We start from the raw sequence: 19,325 nt of genomic DNA on the forward strand, positions 1-19,325 counted from the left end.
GGTTTGACCTAATCATTCATCAGTCTCATGAGTAGTTGACCAGTTGACACATGCATGTGCATGGATGTCTTTGTTTCAAATGTCACCTAGAATGGTAGACTGGGAAGGGACCCCCAGGGGTCTTCTAGTCCAACCCCCTGAAATTCAGGAATCACAGCTAAGGAATCACTGACAGATGGACACCCAACCTCTGCTTTAAAATCTCCAAGGAAGGAGAGTCCACCACCTCGCAAGGGAGACTGTTCAACTGTTGAACTGCTCTTATTGTCAGAAAGTTTTTTCTGATGTTTAGTCAGAATCTCCTTTCTCATAACCTTAAGGCATTGGTTTGAGTCCTACCCTCCAGAGAAGGAGGAAGCAAGCTTGCTCCCTCTTCCATGGGACGAGATATTTGAAGATGGCTCTCATATCTCCTCTTTTCCGGGCTAAACATCCCCAACCTCATCAACTGTTCCTCCCAAGGCTTGGTCTCCAGACTCTTGATCACCTTGGTCGCCCTCCTCTGCCCACCTTCCAGTTTCTCAACATCCTTCTTAAACTATGGAGCCCAGGACTGGACACAGTATTCCAGCTGTGCTCTGGCATCTGGAAGGGAATGGCATCCCGGTAGCAACTGGCTTTCTTCTGTCGTGAGGAGACGGTCAATCAGTTCCTTCCTTAGCAGACCGCAAGCTTCACATGAGCCCACAGTGTGATGCAGCAGCAAAAAAGGCTAAGGCTATTCCAGGCTGCCTCCACTGGTCTAGTGTCCCGATCAAGGGCAGTAATGCGTCTATGGCACATGGTCTGACTCTGTATAAGGCTGCCTCCTATGCCTCTGAATACGCCAAGTGTGGGGAAAGCCATTGAGCTTACGTCTTGCTTATGAGTTTCCTGTCATGGCATCTGGTTTGCAGAGCCATCAGGCTGCTGGACAATGATAGACCCCTTTTGCCTGACCCATCAGCCGGACTCTTTTGATGCTATTGTGTTCTCCTTTTATGGATGTGCAATTGGATGAATCAACTGAGAAGAAAACACTTTCGATTTCCATATGTCCAACATTCGGCTATTAATGTGCACTCAAAGCCTGCGTCATATTCAGACCTCTCAGAGGAATGAAGAGAGCCAGAGGCTGCCAGAATTTGCAGAGGGAAACAGCAACTTTCTCCAGGCTGAGAAAACTGCCCAGCAGAAGTCCAGGTAGTGAAAAGACCCCTCTCTTCTGGTGGAATTAAGCAGAGGTGGGGATCCCTCCTGCAGGAGGGAATGGAGGGTGGGGGATTGGGGGGTGGGAAAATATTTTGCAAATGCTACAATGCGCCTTTCGCACTTGGTTTTGTAGGGGCAGTTTGTGGTTGGAGTCAAAGTCTGCCCTTCTGGGTGATGCTCTAAAAGGGAGGGGGAAAGGGGGGGCACAATCCATGCCAAGGATTCACCCACTTCTGTTTTTATATAATTTTTATTAAATTTTCTATTTTACAATTGAAAATACTCATTTTACATCCTTAAAATATCAGTGACTTCCCTTCTTTTCTATCCAAGGTTCCTTTTGCATATCATAAATTCCTTCATATTTTACAAAAACTATACCAATCAGTATTCCATTATTAAATCCATCAAAACTTATTTACACTGTTGAATTTATCTTAATGCTGCCAGCGTTTTCAACTGTACACAATTATTTCCCATATATTCAACAAACATTATCCTGTCTTCTCAAAATGTATATTTTTCTTGTTCTCTTATTCTATATGTTAAGTCTGCAAGTTGTGCATATTCTGTCAACTTAAGTTGCTATTCTTCTTTGGTTGGGACCTCACTCGTTTTCCATTTTGGGCCTAAAAAAACATGGGGCGCGGTGGTGGCATATATAAATAACCTTTTTTGACACCTGGGAATTTCAGAAAGTGTAGCCTTATGGGGCTTTGCCCTCGGATGGGAAAAATATTGCGCCTGGGAAAGGGAAAATGGGAGTCAACAGACACTCAAGGAATAGTTTCGGAGAAAAGGCTTTTACTTCTACCATCCATGAACTGGTAGAAGGAGCAAGTGTGATAAGTCACAAAAAGCATGCACGAGTTCACAGTCATGTGCACAAGCATATATACCCCTTTCCAGTTCCCTCCTCCTATCTCCTCCCTCAGGAGTCCTGCCCCATGTTGAGGTTCCTGAGCATGAACAGAAAGCTGTGTTGGGACTATTGTGGACTCTTGGCAGGAAAGGGGGTGAGGGGTTTTCCAGAGTGTTCCAGTTGTTTCATTCTTGTGCCTTGGCATGGTTCCCGGACAGAAAGCAAGTTCTAATAACAAATTATACATCCCAGTCTAATAACAAATTATACATTTGGGACAAAGGTTTCTCTTTGTTTTGTAGAAGTTCTTTTTCAAATTGTGAGCTTTGGTCCATAAAAGCATTTTTCCTGTCTGTTCTAAACATTTCATGTAACTGATGATATTGCAGCCACTCTGTCACGTGGCTCCCTACACTTTCCATTGATTTCCGTTTAGGTTCCCCCTCTGTAAAGTGCAGCAGATTTTTATATTTCTCCTAAACTCTATACAAATTCTTCCTTAAAATATGGTTCATAAAACTTTTATAAATTTTCGCCTTCCCATGATTTAAAATTCAGCATATCTCCTTCCTCATCGCTTTTCCAGGCCCGAAATCCCAGGAATTAGGGAGTGGTGCTCTTGAGTTTTGTGCAAATGCTGCAGGATGGACAGAAATCGCAGAACATTGTTATTGTTAACCTAGAAGCTTCTCTCCCCCTCAGAAGCAAAAGGAGTGAATTGCCCTAAGCAGTTTGAGGACTGGTTCTGAGGAGAATTTTAGACGCTTTCCCCTCAGAAACAGCTAGGATTTTCCCGCTATTTTTCCTGAGGCCACCAGAACAGCAGGTTCAAAATGTTTCCCTCCAGAGCAGCATCGGAAGAGCCTTTGGCCAGTCAAAGAAATAAGATTTGTGAGGGGAGTTCAAAAGGTTCCTTTCCCTGGGGCAGGCGGGGGGGGGGGATTTTGGGCGCAAAAGATGTTGCCAAACTACAACTCCCACCGGCCCCAGCTAGCCTGGCCAAAGGGCCGGGTGGTGGGAGTTGTAGTTCAGCAGCCTCAGGAGGGGCAAGGGTTCCCCACGCCTGCCTGAAGGGACGGCCCCATCACATTTATACCGGGAGGCAAACTCCTGTCAGCTCTTCCACCCTCTGAATACACAGAATTTCCTCCTTCATCTGTGAGGGGTTTGAAGAGTTCCCCCAGAGCATGGCCCTGCTGTTGCCACAATGCACAAAAATGGAAGATAATATTTATTGCTGCTGTTGTTTGTACAACAGCCCTTCACCCAAACATCTCAGGGCAGTTCTTCTCTCCTAATCTCATATAAATTGAGGCTGATTGTGGCTCGATGCCAAGGGAAACCTTCCTCTACTGCCAAGAGCCCACATATCAGAGGCCAAGATGGAGGCCCTGACGACAACCTCTTTCCCAAAAGCCCAGGGGGGAGAACAGATCCCCCGTGATGTCGATCCCTGCTGTATGAAACTGACCAGCTTCCATGGATCCACTTTGGGTCCGGATACCAGGAAAGGGAGGGTTGTGCAACTAAGGACCTTGTTTCTGCATGGATCCGACTTGTGGGGAGGCCGCAGGGGGGGTTGGACTAGATGGCCCTTGGGGTCCCTTCCAACTCTGAAGAGCCTTTTTGGAGTGAAATGCTGACAAGTGGGAACGGCTTCCACCATCTCGCAACTTCCTTCTCCCCCTGAAAGTGATCTTTGTCCCTGTTGTGTATTCAGTGCTCTGTGTTTGCCTGAGCCCCTGTACTCTGATTTAATGCATGATATCCAAACACAGACTATTTCAGGATTTGGGCCTCTGCCACTGGCCCTTAAACTCTGAGTTTATGATTCGCAGCTTGGAAGTTTTCTTCTTCTTCTTCTTCTTCTTCTTCTTCTTCTTCTTCTTCTTCTTCTTCTTGAAAACTCTTTATTAAACAGTCAACATTAACTTACACAACAATACACAGCAATACAATATTTACATCACACACTACAGTTCTTTTTTTATTAAAGATTTTATTGATTTACAGAAGTATGTGTAATGTAACATTTTTACAAATCAGTTTCATTTGTTGAGACATTAGGAAGAAAAAGGGTGGAGGGGGGTGAGATGGGTGGGGGTGGGGTGGGGTGGGGTGGTGATGTTTCTATTTTACTTAATATATGTGGGGTTTTGTGTCAGCATTGTTTGTGCAGGTTCTCTGCTGTTCCCCTGTGTTCCTTTGGTGGTGAGAGAGGTTGGGGTTGGCCATGGGTGTGGTTGTTCATTTGTGCTTGGCTGTGGTGCTCTTTGTTTTCATGTGTGAGTGGGGTGGGTGGGGGTTTTGGATCAGGTTAGCCATACTGATTTGTATGCTGTTGGTGGATTCTTGTCATTGTCTTGTTGGGCTGTGTATGTGATAAAGGGGAGAACACACACTACAGTTCTTACAACTTACATCTACTTTACAAAAGAAAAAAATTAAATTTCAAAGGTGGGTTGCAGTGTTTTTATCCTGTTCAAGCTCACTTTAAAGGTGGCCAAGGAGGGTTTTGTGAGCAACTTTCCCTTACTTCTCACAATCTTCTCCCTGGTGGCCTGCACTCCGCAGCCTTTCTGGGTGGCCTCGTTTCAAGTAAAGCCCAGGGGAAGGGAACCCCCCATGGGGCTTTTTCTGATCAGAAAGCACAGGGAGCAGGCAGGATGCAAGGCGCTGGGGATCTTATTTATTTATTTTTACTTGGAAGAAAAAAAATCACATGCGCCACACACCTACTGAAATTCTAAAGAAATTCTGAAGTGTCAGGAGGATGAGACAGAAAAACCGAAGCCTCTTTCACAGAAGGAGAAAACTGTTGAGAAATGGAAGGATAGAATTAAGCACAGCATAAATTTAGGCTAGTGGGAATAGTGACTGAAATATACTCGGAGTCCAGTGTGGATTTCATGCTCTTTATTCAGCTCATAGTAGTGAGGAATGGAGTTCCCCCAGAATGTCTGCTTTATATACATTATTTGCACAATGGGCCCCACGTGATTGGCTAGTTCCGAGATTCACCTGTAGGCCAATCAGGTTGCGGATTCACTTCCAGCTGGAGTTGGATTGGGTGGCTCCTGCGGACCAATCAGACTGCTGCATTCTGGATCCTATTGTTCTAGGACCAATCAGACTGCTGCATTCTGGATCCTATTGTTCTAGGACCAATCAGACTGTTGCATTCTGGATCCTATTGTTCTAGGACCAATCAGACTGCTGCAATTTCGATCCTATTCAACTCAGTACATAATAGCAACACAACCCCAGGGTCATTAATTGTCATTAAACCTTCAAGTAAAAGTTTTGGCACAATTAGGAATGGGCAATTCACTCAATTTCAATTTCAGGGTTGTCATAATTCAAACAGTGAAAATCTGCTGCCATGAGTCAACAGTGTAATGCAGCAATTAAAAAACAACAACAGCAAAAAGTTAATGCAATCCTAGGCTGCATCCACAGAAGTCTAGTGTCCCAATTTTGGGAAGTCTAGTACCACTCTATTCTGCCCTGGTCAGACCCCACCTGGAGTACTCTGTCAGGTTCAGGGCATCTTTTAAGAACGATGCTAACAGGCCAGAAGTGTGCTGGGGGAGGAAGAGGGTGGCGGGGGGGGGGGAGCACACCGCCCCCGGCAGCACGATCCCAGTGGGATTCCATCGCGGCTGCCACACACACACACTGTGCTCCCTGACCCCACCTGCGCTCCGCCACTGCTGGGGCAGGAGACCAAGATGATGAAGGGTCAGGAAACCAAGCTTTTGGGGGGAGTGGTTGGGGGAGTTGGGTGTGGTTAGCCTGGAGAAGAGAAGATTGAGACATGATATGAGCGCCATCTTGAAATACCTGAAGGGCTGACACAGGGAAGATGGAACAGGCTCTTTGCTGCTGGTCCAGGGGGCAGGACCTGAACCAGTGGATTCAAATGTCAAGAAATGACTTTCCAGCTGGTGGTAGAAGCTGTTCTACTGTGGAACAGACTCCCACAAGGGGTGGTGGAGGTTTTCTTGGAGGTTTTCAAGCAGAGGTTGGATGTCCACCAGGGATTCTTCAGCTGTGATTGCAGCGGGTTGGACTAGATGACCTTTGGGTGTGCCTTCCAACTCTACAATTCTGTGTTCCTCTACAAAAGATTTTCTACAAGTAATTTGACTCCCATTGTGCCATGAACTTCTTGGTGCAGCACAAGGAGTAATATAAGAGAGCAGCAACTTCCATTTCAGCTTGTATTCATCACGATCAACGCTGCTTCCACTGCAGTTTGTTTCTGCCAAATACTACTTTGTGTATCTTGCTGTTAGCTATGGCAGCATCATTCGTGATTTCTGCCATAAATGTTGTCGTTATGTGATTTGGCTGGCTGCATGTATGAGTTCCCCACTTTGATAGCCTCCTTGAATACTGCGCCAGATAGTTGGGATATAAAACTGGTGGTGGTAGTGGTAAAATATTTCTCTACTATCCAACATGTTCTCAGCAGGCACAATTCTCGGCCAAATGGAAATTCAGTGTAGGAAGCACCCAGTGGTTGTGCATGGAAAATATTGCTCTTCCCTTCCAGCTCCTGTGACCCCTTGTGCCCACCCAAACCCTTTCCAGAGGGCCTGCATAGTGTAGTGTCTGCCATACAGGGCTGCAGTGGGATTCCCCTGACTTTGGGCCTAGGAATCCTGTCCAAGCAGACCCCCATTGGCACATGATCCCTTTCCGAGGTTCAGGATGATTTCCTCTCCCACTGCAATTCTGCATGACACAGTCCCCCCTTGGTTTAGGGTGCAGGGATCACAGGATAGTCTTCAGCTGCTACAGGGGACTGTGGATGGGAGGGAAGCAAGAAGAAGATCAGTTGCACAAGCTACCTTCTACATGTGCAACTACTGCATACAAACGTCTAATTCCCGCTCCCCACCCCCATGATGTGATATTCCCTCCTCCCCCCCCTTTTTTGACTGTATGTTAGCATCACTCTTTGGATGGTAGTGCCAATATTTCTCTTTTCCCCACACGCTTTGCATGCCCAATAATCTTTCCAGAGTCCTTCACATCTCTTGTTTCTTGCAGGGAGGTGAAGGCAGGAGAGCAACCTGGACCTGAGCCATGGACAGATCAGACGACACGGTTGAAATACCAGCCCTGGGCCGCCCATTCCTGCTGGGGATGCTGTACGACTGTCGTAAAGATGCCCTCATCCCAGGTAGAGCTGGTGCAAGGAAGAGTTTATACAGTGGTACCTCGGGTTAAGAACTTAATTTGTTCTGGAGGTCCATTCTTAACCTGAAACTGTTCTTAACCTGAAGCACCACTTTAGCTAATGGGGTCTCCTGCTGCTGCTGCTCTGCAGCTGTGGAATTTCTGTTCTCATCCTGAAGCAAAGTTCTTTACCCGAGGTACTATTTCTGGGTTAGCGGAGTCTGTAACCTGAAGCGCCTGTAACCTGAAGCTTCTGTAACCCGAGGTACCACTGTACTGAAAAGCAAAAATTACTCATATCAGGATTAGCAGTCGGCCCAAACAGTGCAGCTTCAGTGCTAAATGTGCTCCTCAAATTCATTTTCAACATCCCTTACTGTCTGCTTCCACATCTTTTGCCAAAGTTTGTGTTCCTTTATGTTCTCTGCATTTGGACAAGACTTCCATTTATTAAAAAGAAGTCTTCTTGCCCGTGATAGCGTCTTTGCTCCTTAACCTTGCTGGCATCGTCTTGGCCCAAATCATCATCATCATCTGCCAATAAAAATTCAGCAGGTGTGTTCTGTTTCAATTTTTTAAAGCTTGCCGAAAACCTTTGTAGTCCACCAGGCCTGTGCAGACCATTAAGAATACATCTTTCCACAATTATTTGTTGTTGTTTAGTCGTTTAGTCGTGTCCGACTCTTCGTGACCCCATGAACCAGAGCATGCCAGGCCCTCCTGTCTTCCACTGCCTCCCACAGTTTGGTCAGACTCATGTTTGTAGCTTCGAGAACACCGTCCAACCATCTCATCCTCTGTCATCCCCTTCTCCTTGTGCCCTCCATCTTTCCCAACATCCGGGTCTTTTCCAGGGAGTCTTCTCTGCTCATGAGGTGGCCAAAGTCTTGGAGCCTCAGCTTCAGGATCTGTCCTTCCAGTGAGCACTCAGGGCTGATCTCCTTAAGAATGGAGAGGTTTGATCTTCTTGCAGTCCATGGGACTCTCAAGAGTCTCCTCCAGCACCATAATTCAAAAGCATCAATTCTTCGGCGATCATCCTTCTTGATAGTCCAGCTCTCACTTCCATATATCACTACTGGGAAAACCATGGGTGAGAGACACTGTAGTCTTCAGCCTTCTTTATGGTCCACCTCTCATTTCTCTGCTTTTTAAGATGCCGTCTAGGTTTGCCATCGCCTTTCTCCCAAGAAGCAGGCGTCGTTTAATTTCGTGACTGCTGTCACCATCTGCAGTGATCATGAGCCCAAGAAAGTAAAATCTCTCACTGCCTCCATTTCTTCCGCTTCTATTTGCCAGGAGGTGATGGGACCAGTGGCCATGATCTTCGTTTTTTTGATGTTGAGCTTCAGACCATATTTTGCGCTTACCACTGTAACTAAGCCAAGTTTTACTCCCTGTGTTTTCTGACTGCTGTATGGAAAAGGACATGAATCTGACCTTCGGAGAGTTTTTAAGTAAACCATTATGAACTTACGAAACGTGGTCTTTTCCGATGCCAGGGTGGGGGACTATTTTGGAAGGAACTCACAAGCACATATTTTAAAGGTCTGACAGCCTAAATTTCCACACTTTGCTTTGCTGCATATTTTGTGATTTTAAATCTGCTGGAGTTCTCTCACCAAAGTGTTTTGCTCATGAAATGTTCACATTTGTTCCACTCTCATATCTGGTCAAATATTTTCCCTGCCTTTTGCCAAGTTTTATAAAACTGCACAAACCTCTTTCATTGGGGATGACAGTGGGACAAAATTCATGAGTGCAGACATTGTGGGCAATGATAGCTCTATTTTAACTCCTTGTTTCTCTGTACACCCTTAGCATTAGGCTAATTGTGTTCTACATTTCTGTGAACATACTCAAGCCTTGCATATTTCTCTGCTTTATCCCAGGAATCACCCTTTGGGACCAGGACTCGCTTCAGAAGGACTTGTGTATCCAACCAAAACCAAAGACTGAATATGAAATCATTGCATCTGACTCCATCGATGATAAGGCCTCTGCCCTCAATGTCCCTGCATCACTCAAGGCCAGTTTTTTGGGTGGAACAGTTGAAGTGGATGGATCAGGCAAATTCCTTCAAGACACCAAGAAGTCCACGAAACAGGCCAGAGTCACTCTACAGTACAAAGCTACCACCAAGTATTCACAGCTGACCATGAGCCATTTGGGGATCCGGAATATCACTTATCCAGCTGGTTTTGAGCATCGCACAGCCACCCATGTTGTCACTGCCATCTTGTATGGAGCCCAGGCTTTCTTTGTGTTCGACCGAAATATCTCTTCTTCCGAATCTGTGCAAGATATACAAGGAAGCCTCCACGCTGCGATCAACTTGATTAAAGTCTCTGTCAAAGGGGAAGCATCTGTTGAGATGAAGGAGACGGAGAAAGCCCAAATGGAGAATTTCAGCTGCAAGTTCTATGGGGATTTTTCTTTGGAAAGTAATCCGGTGACTTTTCAAGATGCCATGAAAGTCTACAGCGATCTGCCCCAAAAGCTCGGGGAAGATGGAGAGAAGGCTGTGCCTGTCAGAGTTTGGCTGTACCCATTGACCAAGCTAGATTCCACAGCAGCTAAGATGGTGCGTGAGATCAGCTTAGCACTGATCTTTGATGCTCAAACTATCTTGGAGAATCTGAATGAAATCAACATGCGATGCAATGATCTGGCTATGAATCCTGCTGCTGAAAACTTCCCAGACCTAAACATGAAAATCAGTAGATTCAAGGATCTGTGCAAGCAGCACAGGCAGACTTTCCAGAAACACCTGGCAGAAATCATGCCTTTGGTCCGGGGAGGGGAGAAAGAGGAAAGTGTTCTGGTGGCCATTTTAAAGTCCATTAACCAGTCTCCCTTTAAGAACCAAAGACTCAGTGAGTTTTTGGATGCCAAGCAACAAGAAATTAATTTGGTGAATTCTTACCTTAGAATCCTAAGTGGAATGGAAGTAATCTCTTCCCAGAACAAACTGGAAGAAATCGTGCTAAATCCTGTGAATGAGTTTGTTGTCTCATTTACCTTCACTTCTTTACATGATGAGGAACCATTTTTAGCCACCTTACAAGACTGGCTTCAGAAAGATTTTTTTCAGGAAACAGCAAATTCCACCAGTGGCCAGTCGACACCCAAGAACAATGAAGCCTGGTTTAAGCACCAAGAGAGAATTCGGAATGCTCGTAAAGCTGCCAAATCCATTACAGATTTTGCCCGGGTCAATAAATCAAATGAGAAAACCCGGTTCCTTGTGGCTTCTGTCCCAGATCAGAACAACCCAGGTGCTTCTATTTACCTCTATGAAGATGGGGAGATGTTCAGCAGGAACTTTGAGCTGCCCTCAAAACCTCTCCCTCCACTGATTGGCCAAATTGGACATGAGAGTGTGCAGTTGACATTTCAACCAGCTGACTATGGGAGGGCTTCAATCTCCAGCTATCAAGTAGAGTACAAGATTGCAGGAGAAGAAATTTGGAAGATTGTGAATACTGACGACAGTCAGGAGACATTCCAAGTGAGAGGGTTGAGCGCAAACACAGAATACCAGTTTCGATACACCGCTAGGAGCAAACCAGGACTTAGTGAGACCAGCAATGTGAGTAAATCTGTACAGACACGTCCTACCAGCCCTCCTGGGGAGCTGAGAGAGATATTCGCACAGTCTTCCAAAATCAGTATAGCCTGGGAGAGCCCAAAGATCATTGGCCAGGGAGCAGTTATAAAGGAATACAAAGTGGACTACAGTGAAGAGGCTGGAGAGGCAAAAAGCAAGGACAAAGATGAATGGGCTGAAAAAAGAACAGGGAAGAAAACAGAGTTCTGTGAGATTGATGGTCTGAAGCCCCAGACACCCTACAGATTCAGAGTCTCAGCCATGTGTGCCGGTGGGGCTGAGAGTGAGCCCAGCAAAGAGATTGAGGTTTCCACATCATTGGAAGGAGACAAGAAGAGAGTAGCTTGTCAATACCTCTAAGGCAGCAGACGCGTGGAGGACGGGCCACCAGCAGTGTATGCTCTGCCCCTGGAGCCCATACAGGATGTCTCTGGATCCTGTCTAACATACCAGCTAGGGAAAGAGAACATTCAGGCCCCCAACAAAGTGATTATGGTGATGGGAGCAACAGGGTCAGGGAAAACCACTCTCATCAATGCAATGATCAATTATGTCCTGGGAGTGCAATGGGGAGATGAATTCCGATTCAAACTTATTCCTGAAAATACCAACAGAAGCCAAGCTCAAAGCCAAACATCAGAAGTGACCGCCTACGTTGTCCACCACCGCAAGGGTTTCCAAGTCCCCTATTCCCTCACCATTATTGACACTCCAGGATTTGGAGACACAAGAGGAATAGAGCATGACAAGTTGATAACAAAGCAGATCCGGGAGTTTTTCTCCTCCCCAGGGGGCACTGATCATATAGACGCCATCTGTATTGTCGTCCAGGCCTCTTCTGCTCGTTTAACTCATGCCCAGAGATACGTTTTTGACTCTGTGCTCTCCATCTTTGGCCAAGATATAAAGGACAACATCAAAGTCCTGATCACATTTGCAGATGGACAGACCCCTCCTGTTCTCGAGGCCATTGAGGAAGCCAATGTACCATATGCCAAGGGCACCCCTGTGCACTTCAAATTCAACAATTCAGCACTGTTTGCCAACAATCCTGTGGAGCCTGGAGGCAACTTCAATTTTGATGAAATGTTTTGGAAAATGGGCACCATGAGCATGAAGACCTTCTTTGATTCATCCCACACGCTAGAAACGAAGAGCTTAACATTGATAAAGGAAGTGCTCAGGAAGGTAAAAGAGCTTGAAGCTGCTATTGAAGGGTTGCAGCCCCAAATCAAAGCTGCACTGGCCAAGCTGGAAGAACTGAGGAAGACGCAGGAAGCCCTGGACAAGCACAAGGTTGACATGGCGGCAAACAGAAACTTTACGTATGAGGTAGAGGTAACTGTACCAGTGAAGAAGGATATATCTGGCATGGGAGAATACGCAACTAATTGCATGTATTGTCACGTCACCTGTCACTATCCTCGTTCAAAGCCTAGAGATGAAGATAAACGTGGTTGTGCAGCTATCGATCAGAGCACAGCAAGATGCACAGTCTGTCCGGGCCAGTGTGTGTGGAATGTGCACTACAATCAGAAATACAATTTTGAATATATAACAAGAAAAGAGAGCAGGACCTATGAAGAACTGAAGCAAAAGTATGAATGTGCCTCTGGTGAGCTGATGACCACAGAGAAATTGCTTGAAAATCTTAATGAGGAATATGAAGAAGTGAAAGACATCTTAGAAGAGCTCATCAAGAAATCATCTCAAAGCCTCCAGCGCCTTCAGGAGATTGCACTGAAGCCCAACCCACTCTCTACCCCAGAGTACATTGATCTGCTCATCATGTCCGAAGAACAGGAGCTGAAGCCTGGATATCAGGAGCAAATCCGGTCCCTGAAGGAAGTGAGGAAAGTAGCTGAGTTAATACAGAAAATTGCCAACAAGGAGCCTCTGCTGCCTGGAGAGCAGAAGCTGTATGTTCAAATCGAAGAAAAAAAGTCCTCTCTAGGAGGCAAACTTAGGAAATGGGGGGAGTTGTTGTAAACTGGTTTAAAGGGGATCATATATAGCTTTTCAGGCACCCTTTGTTTGCTTTTGGCTATCAGCAGAGAGCTCAGGTTCTGTGAGTGTAATTCAGACCAGTGTCTCTTGCTCTCTGTGCGTATTTGGGTGAAGGTGGCTGTGGAAACATTTGCAGCTGTTGTGAGGTGAGCTTATCCACATCTTCATTTGCCCAGCCAGTTTCGCTCGGGGAAACCTTTAGTGCTGAATCAGAACTAACAGAAATTGGGTTATCCGTGGAATGCCATTTGTTCTGATTTAGCACTAAAGTGCGGGCTGGGGGAAAGCAGTGGGGAAAAGGCAAAGTTGCTTGGAGCTGTGCCTGGAAAGTGTGAGACGAGAGGAAAACTGCTGGGAACCATGCTTCCCAGGCACAGAACAGACAGAAGTGTGAACAAGCCCTTTGTTGCTGCAGACAAAATGCTTCCCAGTCATTGTTCCTACCACCTTATTGTCTAACTGGTGCTGGGTGAAATGCTGTTCTCTCCAGGGATTTGTATTATCTCCGATGACTGCCAATAATAATAATAGGGAAAGTGAATGGGGTCTCATATGGAAGTGCTGCTTATGTGCCCATAAATCTCCCTGCCCTAGCAGTCTTTGGAACGTGATTGGAAACTTGGGGTGTTGCAGGAATGCTCTTGACAGGAGCTGCTTATGGCTCCTTTGTCCTAGCAAGTTTTTGACCTGCCTGATTGATCTCTCTCCCATTCTTCCTTATCTATAGAATCTTAGAATTGGAGAGTTGGAAGAGACCCTGAGGGTCATCTAGTCCAACGCCTGCAATGCAGGAACTCAACTAAAGCATCCATGACAGATGGCCACCCAACCTCTGCTTAAAAACCTTCAATAAAGGAGAGTCCACAACCTTCAGAGGCAGCCTCTTCCACAGTCAAACTACTCTTACCATTGGAAGGTTCTTCCTAATATTTAGTCAGAGCTCCTTTCTGGTAACTTGAATCCATGGGTCAGGTTCCTACCCTCTGGAGCCCTTCAGATATGAAGATGTTTCTCCTGTCTCCTCTTAGTCTCCTCTTCTCCAGGCTAAACATACCCGGCTCCCTCAACCGTTCCTCATAAGGCTGGGTTTCCAGAGTATATTTTCAACTGGCGACTGATTGGAATCTCTGTGGGTGTGATTACTTGTAATATTTTTTCTTTCATTTTCTTATTGCTAGCCATCTAGATGTCTTTTTGAAGATCCAGTAGGATATAATTTCTTTTTGAAAACACTTAACCCTGGATATATCTGCATTTTGGGGGAGAATATTCTATTGTTGTTTGTACCAGCAGTGCCAAAGAGGCTCCCTACCAAGGAATTCCTTGAGCTGAATCAGAAATCCAGTCTGAAGGATCCATGCCTAGAAGCCATATTCACCAGCAGGCGACTAGGGCATGACCAGATCACCTCTGCTGGCTGACAACAAGGTCAGACCAGATCCTGCCTCTTTCCCTGCACTGGGAGACTGCTGAGAAACTTGACTGCTGGAGATGTCTTTAAAAAAAAAAAAAAAAAGATATTTATTAAGAACATTTTCTGAATATAAGAAAAAATAAAAAATAAACATACGAAATAATAAGCTGTTAAAAACACACATTAATTTTCAATAACATAACTTCCATACCCTTATTTCCTCCAACCTCCTCATATTTCCCTTCTTTGTATTCCATTTCAGTTTGTTAGTTCAGCAAATCCTTACCATTAAACTTTTACCCATTTATAATCCTTTTTTCATATCTCCTAAAGCATTACAGCTGGAAACCGCTTAGTTTCTATCCAACATCTTTCTAACATTCATTAATTTTACAATATTTCTTTAAGTAGTCTTTAAATTTATTCCAGTCTTCTTTCACCGACTCTTCTCCCTGGTCTCGGATCCTGCCAGTCATCTCAGCCAATTCCATGTAGTCGATCACCTTCATCTGCCATTCTTCCAGAGTGGGTAGATCTTGTGTCTTCCAATACTTAGCGATGAGTATTCTTGCTGCTGTTGTAGCATACATAAAAAAAGTTCTATCCTTCTTTTGCACCAATTGGCCGACAATGCCCAGGAGAAAGGCCTCTGGTTTCTTCAGGAAGGTATATTTAAATACCTTTTTCAATTCATTATATATCATTTCCCAGAAAGCCTTAATCCTAGGGCACGTCCACCAAAGGTGAAAGAATGTACCTTCAGTTTCCTTACATTTCCAACATTTATTATCGGGCAAATGATAGATTTTTGCAAGCTTGACTGGGGTCATGTACCACCTGTATATCATTTTCATAATATTCTCTCTTAAGGCATTACATGCCGTGAACTTCATACCTGTGGTCCATAACTGTTCCCAGTCAGCAAACATGATATTATGCCCAACATCTTGTGCCCATTTAATCATAGCAGATTTCACCGTTTCATCCTGAGTATTCCATTTCAACAGCAAGTTATACATTCTTGACAGGTTCTTAGTTTTGGGTTCTAACAGTTCTGTTTCTAATTTTGACTTTTCCACCTGGAAGCCAATTTTCTTATCCAAATTGTATACCTCCATTATCTGATAATAATGGAGCCAGTCTCTTACTTTATCCTTTAATTTTTCAAAACTCTGCAATTTCAATTTATCTCCTTCTTGCTCCAAAATTTCATAATATGTCGGCCATTTGGCCTCCATGTTAAGCCTTTTCAAAGCTTTTGCTTCCATTGGTGACAGCCACCTTGGGGTTTTATTTTCCAACAGATCTTTATATCTTATCCAAACATAAACAAAGCTTTCCTGACAATATGATTTTTAAATGCTTTATGGGCTTTAACCTTATTATACCACAAGTATGCATGCCATCCAAATACATTGTTAAAACCTTCTAAATCCAAAATGTCTGTGTTTTCAAGAAGTAGCCATTCCTTCAACCAGCCAAAACCTGCTGATTCATAATAAAGTTTAAAGGCTGGCAGGGCAAATCCACCCCTTTCCTTTACATCTGTCAGTATCTTAAATTTTATCCTGGGCTTCTTGCCCTGCCAGACAAATCTAGAAATATCTCTCTGCCACTTCTTAAAACAATCCATCTTGTCCACAATTTGCAATGTCTGAAATAAAAACAACATTCTCGGCAATACATTCATTTTTATCACAGCAATTCGGCCCAACAGTGAAAGCTTCAAATTTGACCAAATTTCTAAATCTTTTTTCACTTCCGTCCAACATTTTTCATAGTTATCTTTAAACAAGTTCCCATTTTTTGCTGTCATATTAATTCCCAAATATTTCACTTTCTTTACCACAGTTAGTCCTGTCTCATTCTGAAACCTATCCCTTTCAATCGGTGTTAAATTTTTCTCTAAGACCTTGGTTTTTAACTTATTTAGTTTAAAGCCTGCCAGACTGCTGGAGATGTCTTGTGCACTTTGCATTTTGAACGCTGCACGCTGTAACCACAACTGCCCACTGATTTCTCCCATGTTTGGGGAGTCATGTTTTACTGCTCTTTGCCTGCTTCCTGCAGCTGTGCCATGAAACAGCCTCTAAATAAAAGCTACTCTGTTCTTTAAGAATGGTCTCATCATAGTTTTAATGGTGGAAAACCCAAAGGAAAGCTTAGCAAAGGCTCTAGAAAAAATGGGAAACTTTGGAAGGGTATCAGGTTTTGCTTTGAATAAAGAAAAAACAAAATTAATGGTAAAAAACATGGGAGATCAAGAGAAAAAGGAACTGGTAGAAAAATTTGGATTACAAATTGTAAAAAAAGTGAAATATTTAGGTATACAAATAACAATGAAAAATATAAATTTGTTTGAAGATAATTATAAAAAAATTTGGGAAGAAACAAAAAGAGAAATGGAAACTTGGACAAGATTGAAATTAACACTCTGGGGGAGAATTTCGGCCATTAAAATGAATATCTTACCAAAACTTCTGTTCCTTTTTCAAATGATTCCCATAATAGGTAAAGATGATTGTTTTAAAAAATGGAAAACGGACCTAACAAAGTTTATATGGCAAGGCAAAAAGCTACGGATCAAACATAAATTACTAACTGACATAAAAGAGCGGGGAGGTTTTGGACTCCCAGACCTGAGATTATACTACGATGCAGCATGCTTTACTTGGATTAAGGATTGGATCAAATTGGATAACAGTGACATTTTGGATTTGGAGGGATGGAACAACAGATATGGTTGGCATGCCTATCTAATTTATAACAAAGTGGCAGTTCATAAAGAATTTCTAAGCCATGTAATTAGAAATGCATTATACAAGGTCTGGGTGAGACATAGAAGGTTGTTAGAACCAAAAACCCCATGGTGGGTCTCACCGCTAGAAGTAATATCGATTAAAAAGATAAATACTATAGGAAGAATGGCAACATACCAGCAGCTCCTAAAGGAAGAACAGGGCCAACTAAAACTAAGATCATACGATGAGGTGACCCAATACTGTACCACATGGTTACAATATCACCAAACTGCACAAATATTCAACCAGGATAAAGTAATAGGATTTGAAAAGGAAGAATCAAAATTACAAAAAGTATTACTACAAAACTCAAAAAAAATTATATCCAAAATGTATAATTTACTATTAGAATGGGAATTAAAGGATGAAGAAGTAAAAGAAGTTATGATTAAATGGGCATGTGATATAGGATATGTAATTCGGCTGGACCAATGGGAGAAATTATGGAAATATGATATTAAATTCACGGCATGTTATACAATAAGAGAAAATTTTATGAAAATGGTGTACCAATGCTACTTAACTCCGGTAAAATTGGCAAAAATTTACAAATTAAAGTCGAATACCTGTTGGAGATGTAAAAAAGAAATAGGAACAATGTTTCACATGTGGTGGGAATGCCGACCTATTAAACAATTCTGGAATGAAATCTAAGAAGAACTCAAAAAGATGTTTAAATTATCTTTCAGTAACAAACCGGAGGCATTCCTTTTAGGTTTAATTACAAATGAGATCCCTGAAAATCAAAGGAAAGTATTCCTTTATGCAACAACAGCTGCCAGGATGCTTATAGCTAAAAACTAGAAAGGCAGAAAAATTCCATCAGTGAAAGATTGGCAAGTTAAATTATGTGAATACATAAATCTGGCAAGACTCACAGCTTACATAAGGGGACAATCGGACCAGAAATTATTAAAAGAATGGGGTTGTGCCAAAGAGTATATGAAAAAACATTGTTCTGGAGTTAGTATATTGGTATGTAATGAATGATGCTTTACAGGGTTAAAGAAAAAGAAAAATGGTGTAAAAAAAAAAAAGTACCAAGGTGGAAGTAATCTAATTAGACACAACAATACAGTAAGAGTAAATTTTTTGAGGTCTTAGAACAAAGGAAGGAAGTCAATTTGTGTTTATGTATGTAATGATATGTCAGGTGGCCAAACTGATGGTAGCACCAGGCAAGCTTCTGTGGAAGAGTCTGCCTATGAACCTGCCTTACTCCAGAGAAGTCCTGGGGGTCATCTTTCCCAGGATTCCGACTGGCAATGGCTGCCTCAGGCAGAGCTCTCTCAAGTCCTAGTCCAACACTCTAACCACTGCACCACACGGACTAGGATGGTTGGGAAATGGCTCCCCAGCCATGACTTAGCCAAATATCTCAGTTTCAACCATTTATTCAGATTATTCTAAATCTGATGGCAAATGTATTCTGGTTCATAAATGCAGACATTTTGTGGTTTTCGAATATTCTGCTAAACTAGAATTGGTAATATGTGAGATTTCCCCCTCTCATTACCAAGTCTGTCCCCGTTGGGTGTACCCCAGATTCATCAACTAGATTTAGCTAACACCCTGGGATCTCCATTGACAATCACACCTGCAGAAATGGAATCTCCCCATTGTCTATATGCATGCCCCGAAATGGAAGGGGAGGAATTTGCTGTGTGCCTGTTTCCCCCCACACATTGCCTCTCTTCTGGTATTCCCCCTCACAAGGCAAGCATCACACAGCAGGGAAGAGTGTGTGTGTGTGTGTGTGTGTGTGTGTGTGTGTGATCCTGGCCCTCCATTCATGACAGGACCCCAATGGCAATCTGGGAGACTGGAAGGGGGACTTTTCAAATGAAAACCAGTTTGCAGAAGGTGACAGCTGATCCCCTCTAGGACTGGTCCTGCAGTGACATCTGGCAGTGGTGGGAGAAACTGCAGTTATTGAATCTGGATCCAAGGCAAACTTTGCAATAGTCTTCTAGTGAAATGGAAACAGAGACTGTGTTTTGCAGAAGGTTGGTCCATTTTGGGGGCAGAACAATCTCCAGCTGCAGAAGGGAATTGTTGGCAGGGCAAAAGAGATCAAGCTGCTCTCCCTTTGAAAGTCAGCAGGTAACAGGCACACGCCAAATGAGTTTCTCCTGACATTTCCCATACCCTCCAGCATTTCTCCGATGAAAATAGGGACATCCCATTCCATAATGATAATTTTACTGTTTATACCTCACATCTTACTGGGTTGCCCCAGCCACTCTGGGCAGC

General features: G+C 43.7%; 1 protein-coding gene across 1 annotated transcript; it reads left to right on the forward strand.

Annotated features, from left to right (window-relative positions):
• The first annotated feature begins 417 nt into the window (after window positions 1-417).
• Window positions 418-18,182, forward strand: LOC144324969 (uncharacterized). Its single transcript, XM_077916599.1, is given in 3 exon segments — window positions 418-1,182; window positions 7,112-7,244; window positions 9,133-18,182. Coding segments are annotated over 2 exon segments (3,804 nt in total). The 5' UTR covers window positions 418-1,182; window positions 7,112-7,147; the 3' UTR covers window positions 12,840-18,182.
• The last annotated feature ends 1,143 nt before the right edge of the window (window positions 18,183-19,325 follow it).

The sequence above is a fragment of the Podarcis muralis genome, chromosome 12, assembly GCF_964188315.1.
Source record: "Podarcis muralis chromosome 12, rPodMur119.hap1.1, whole genome shotgun sequence".
Classification (NCBI taxonomy): domain Eukaryota; kingdom Metazoa; phylum Chordata; class Lepidosauria; order Squamata; family Lacertidae; genus Podarcis; species Podarcis muralis.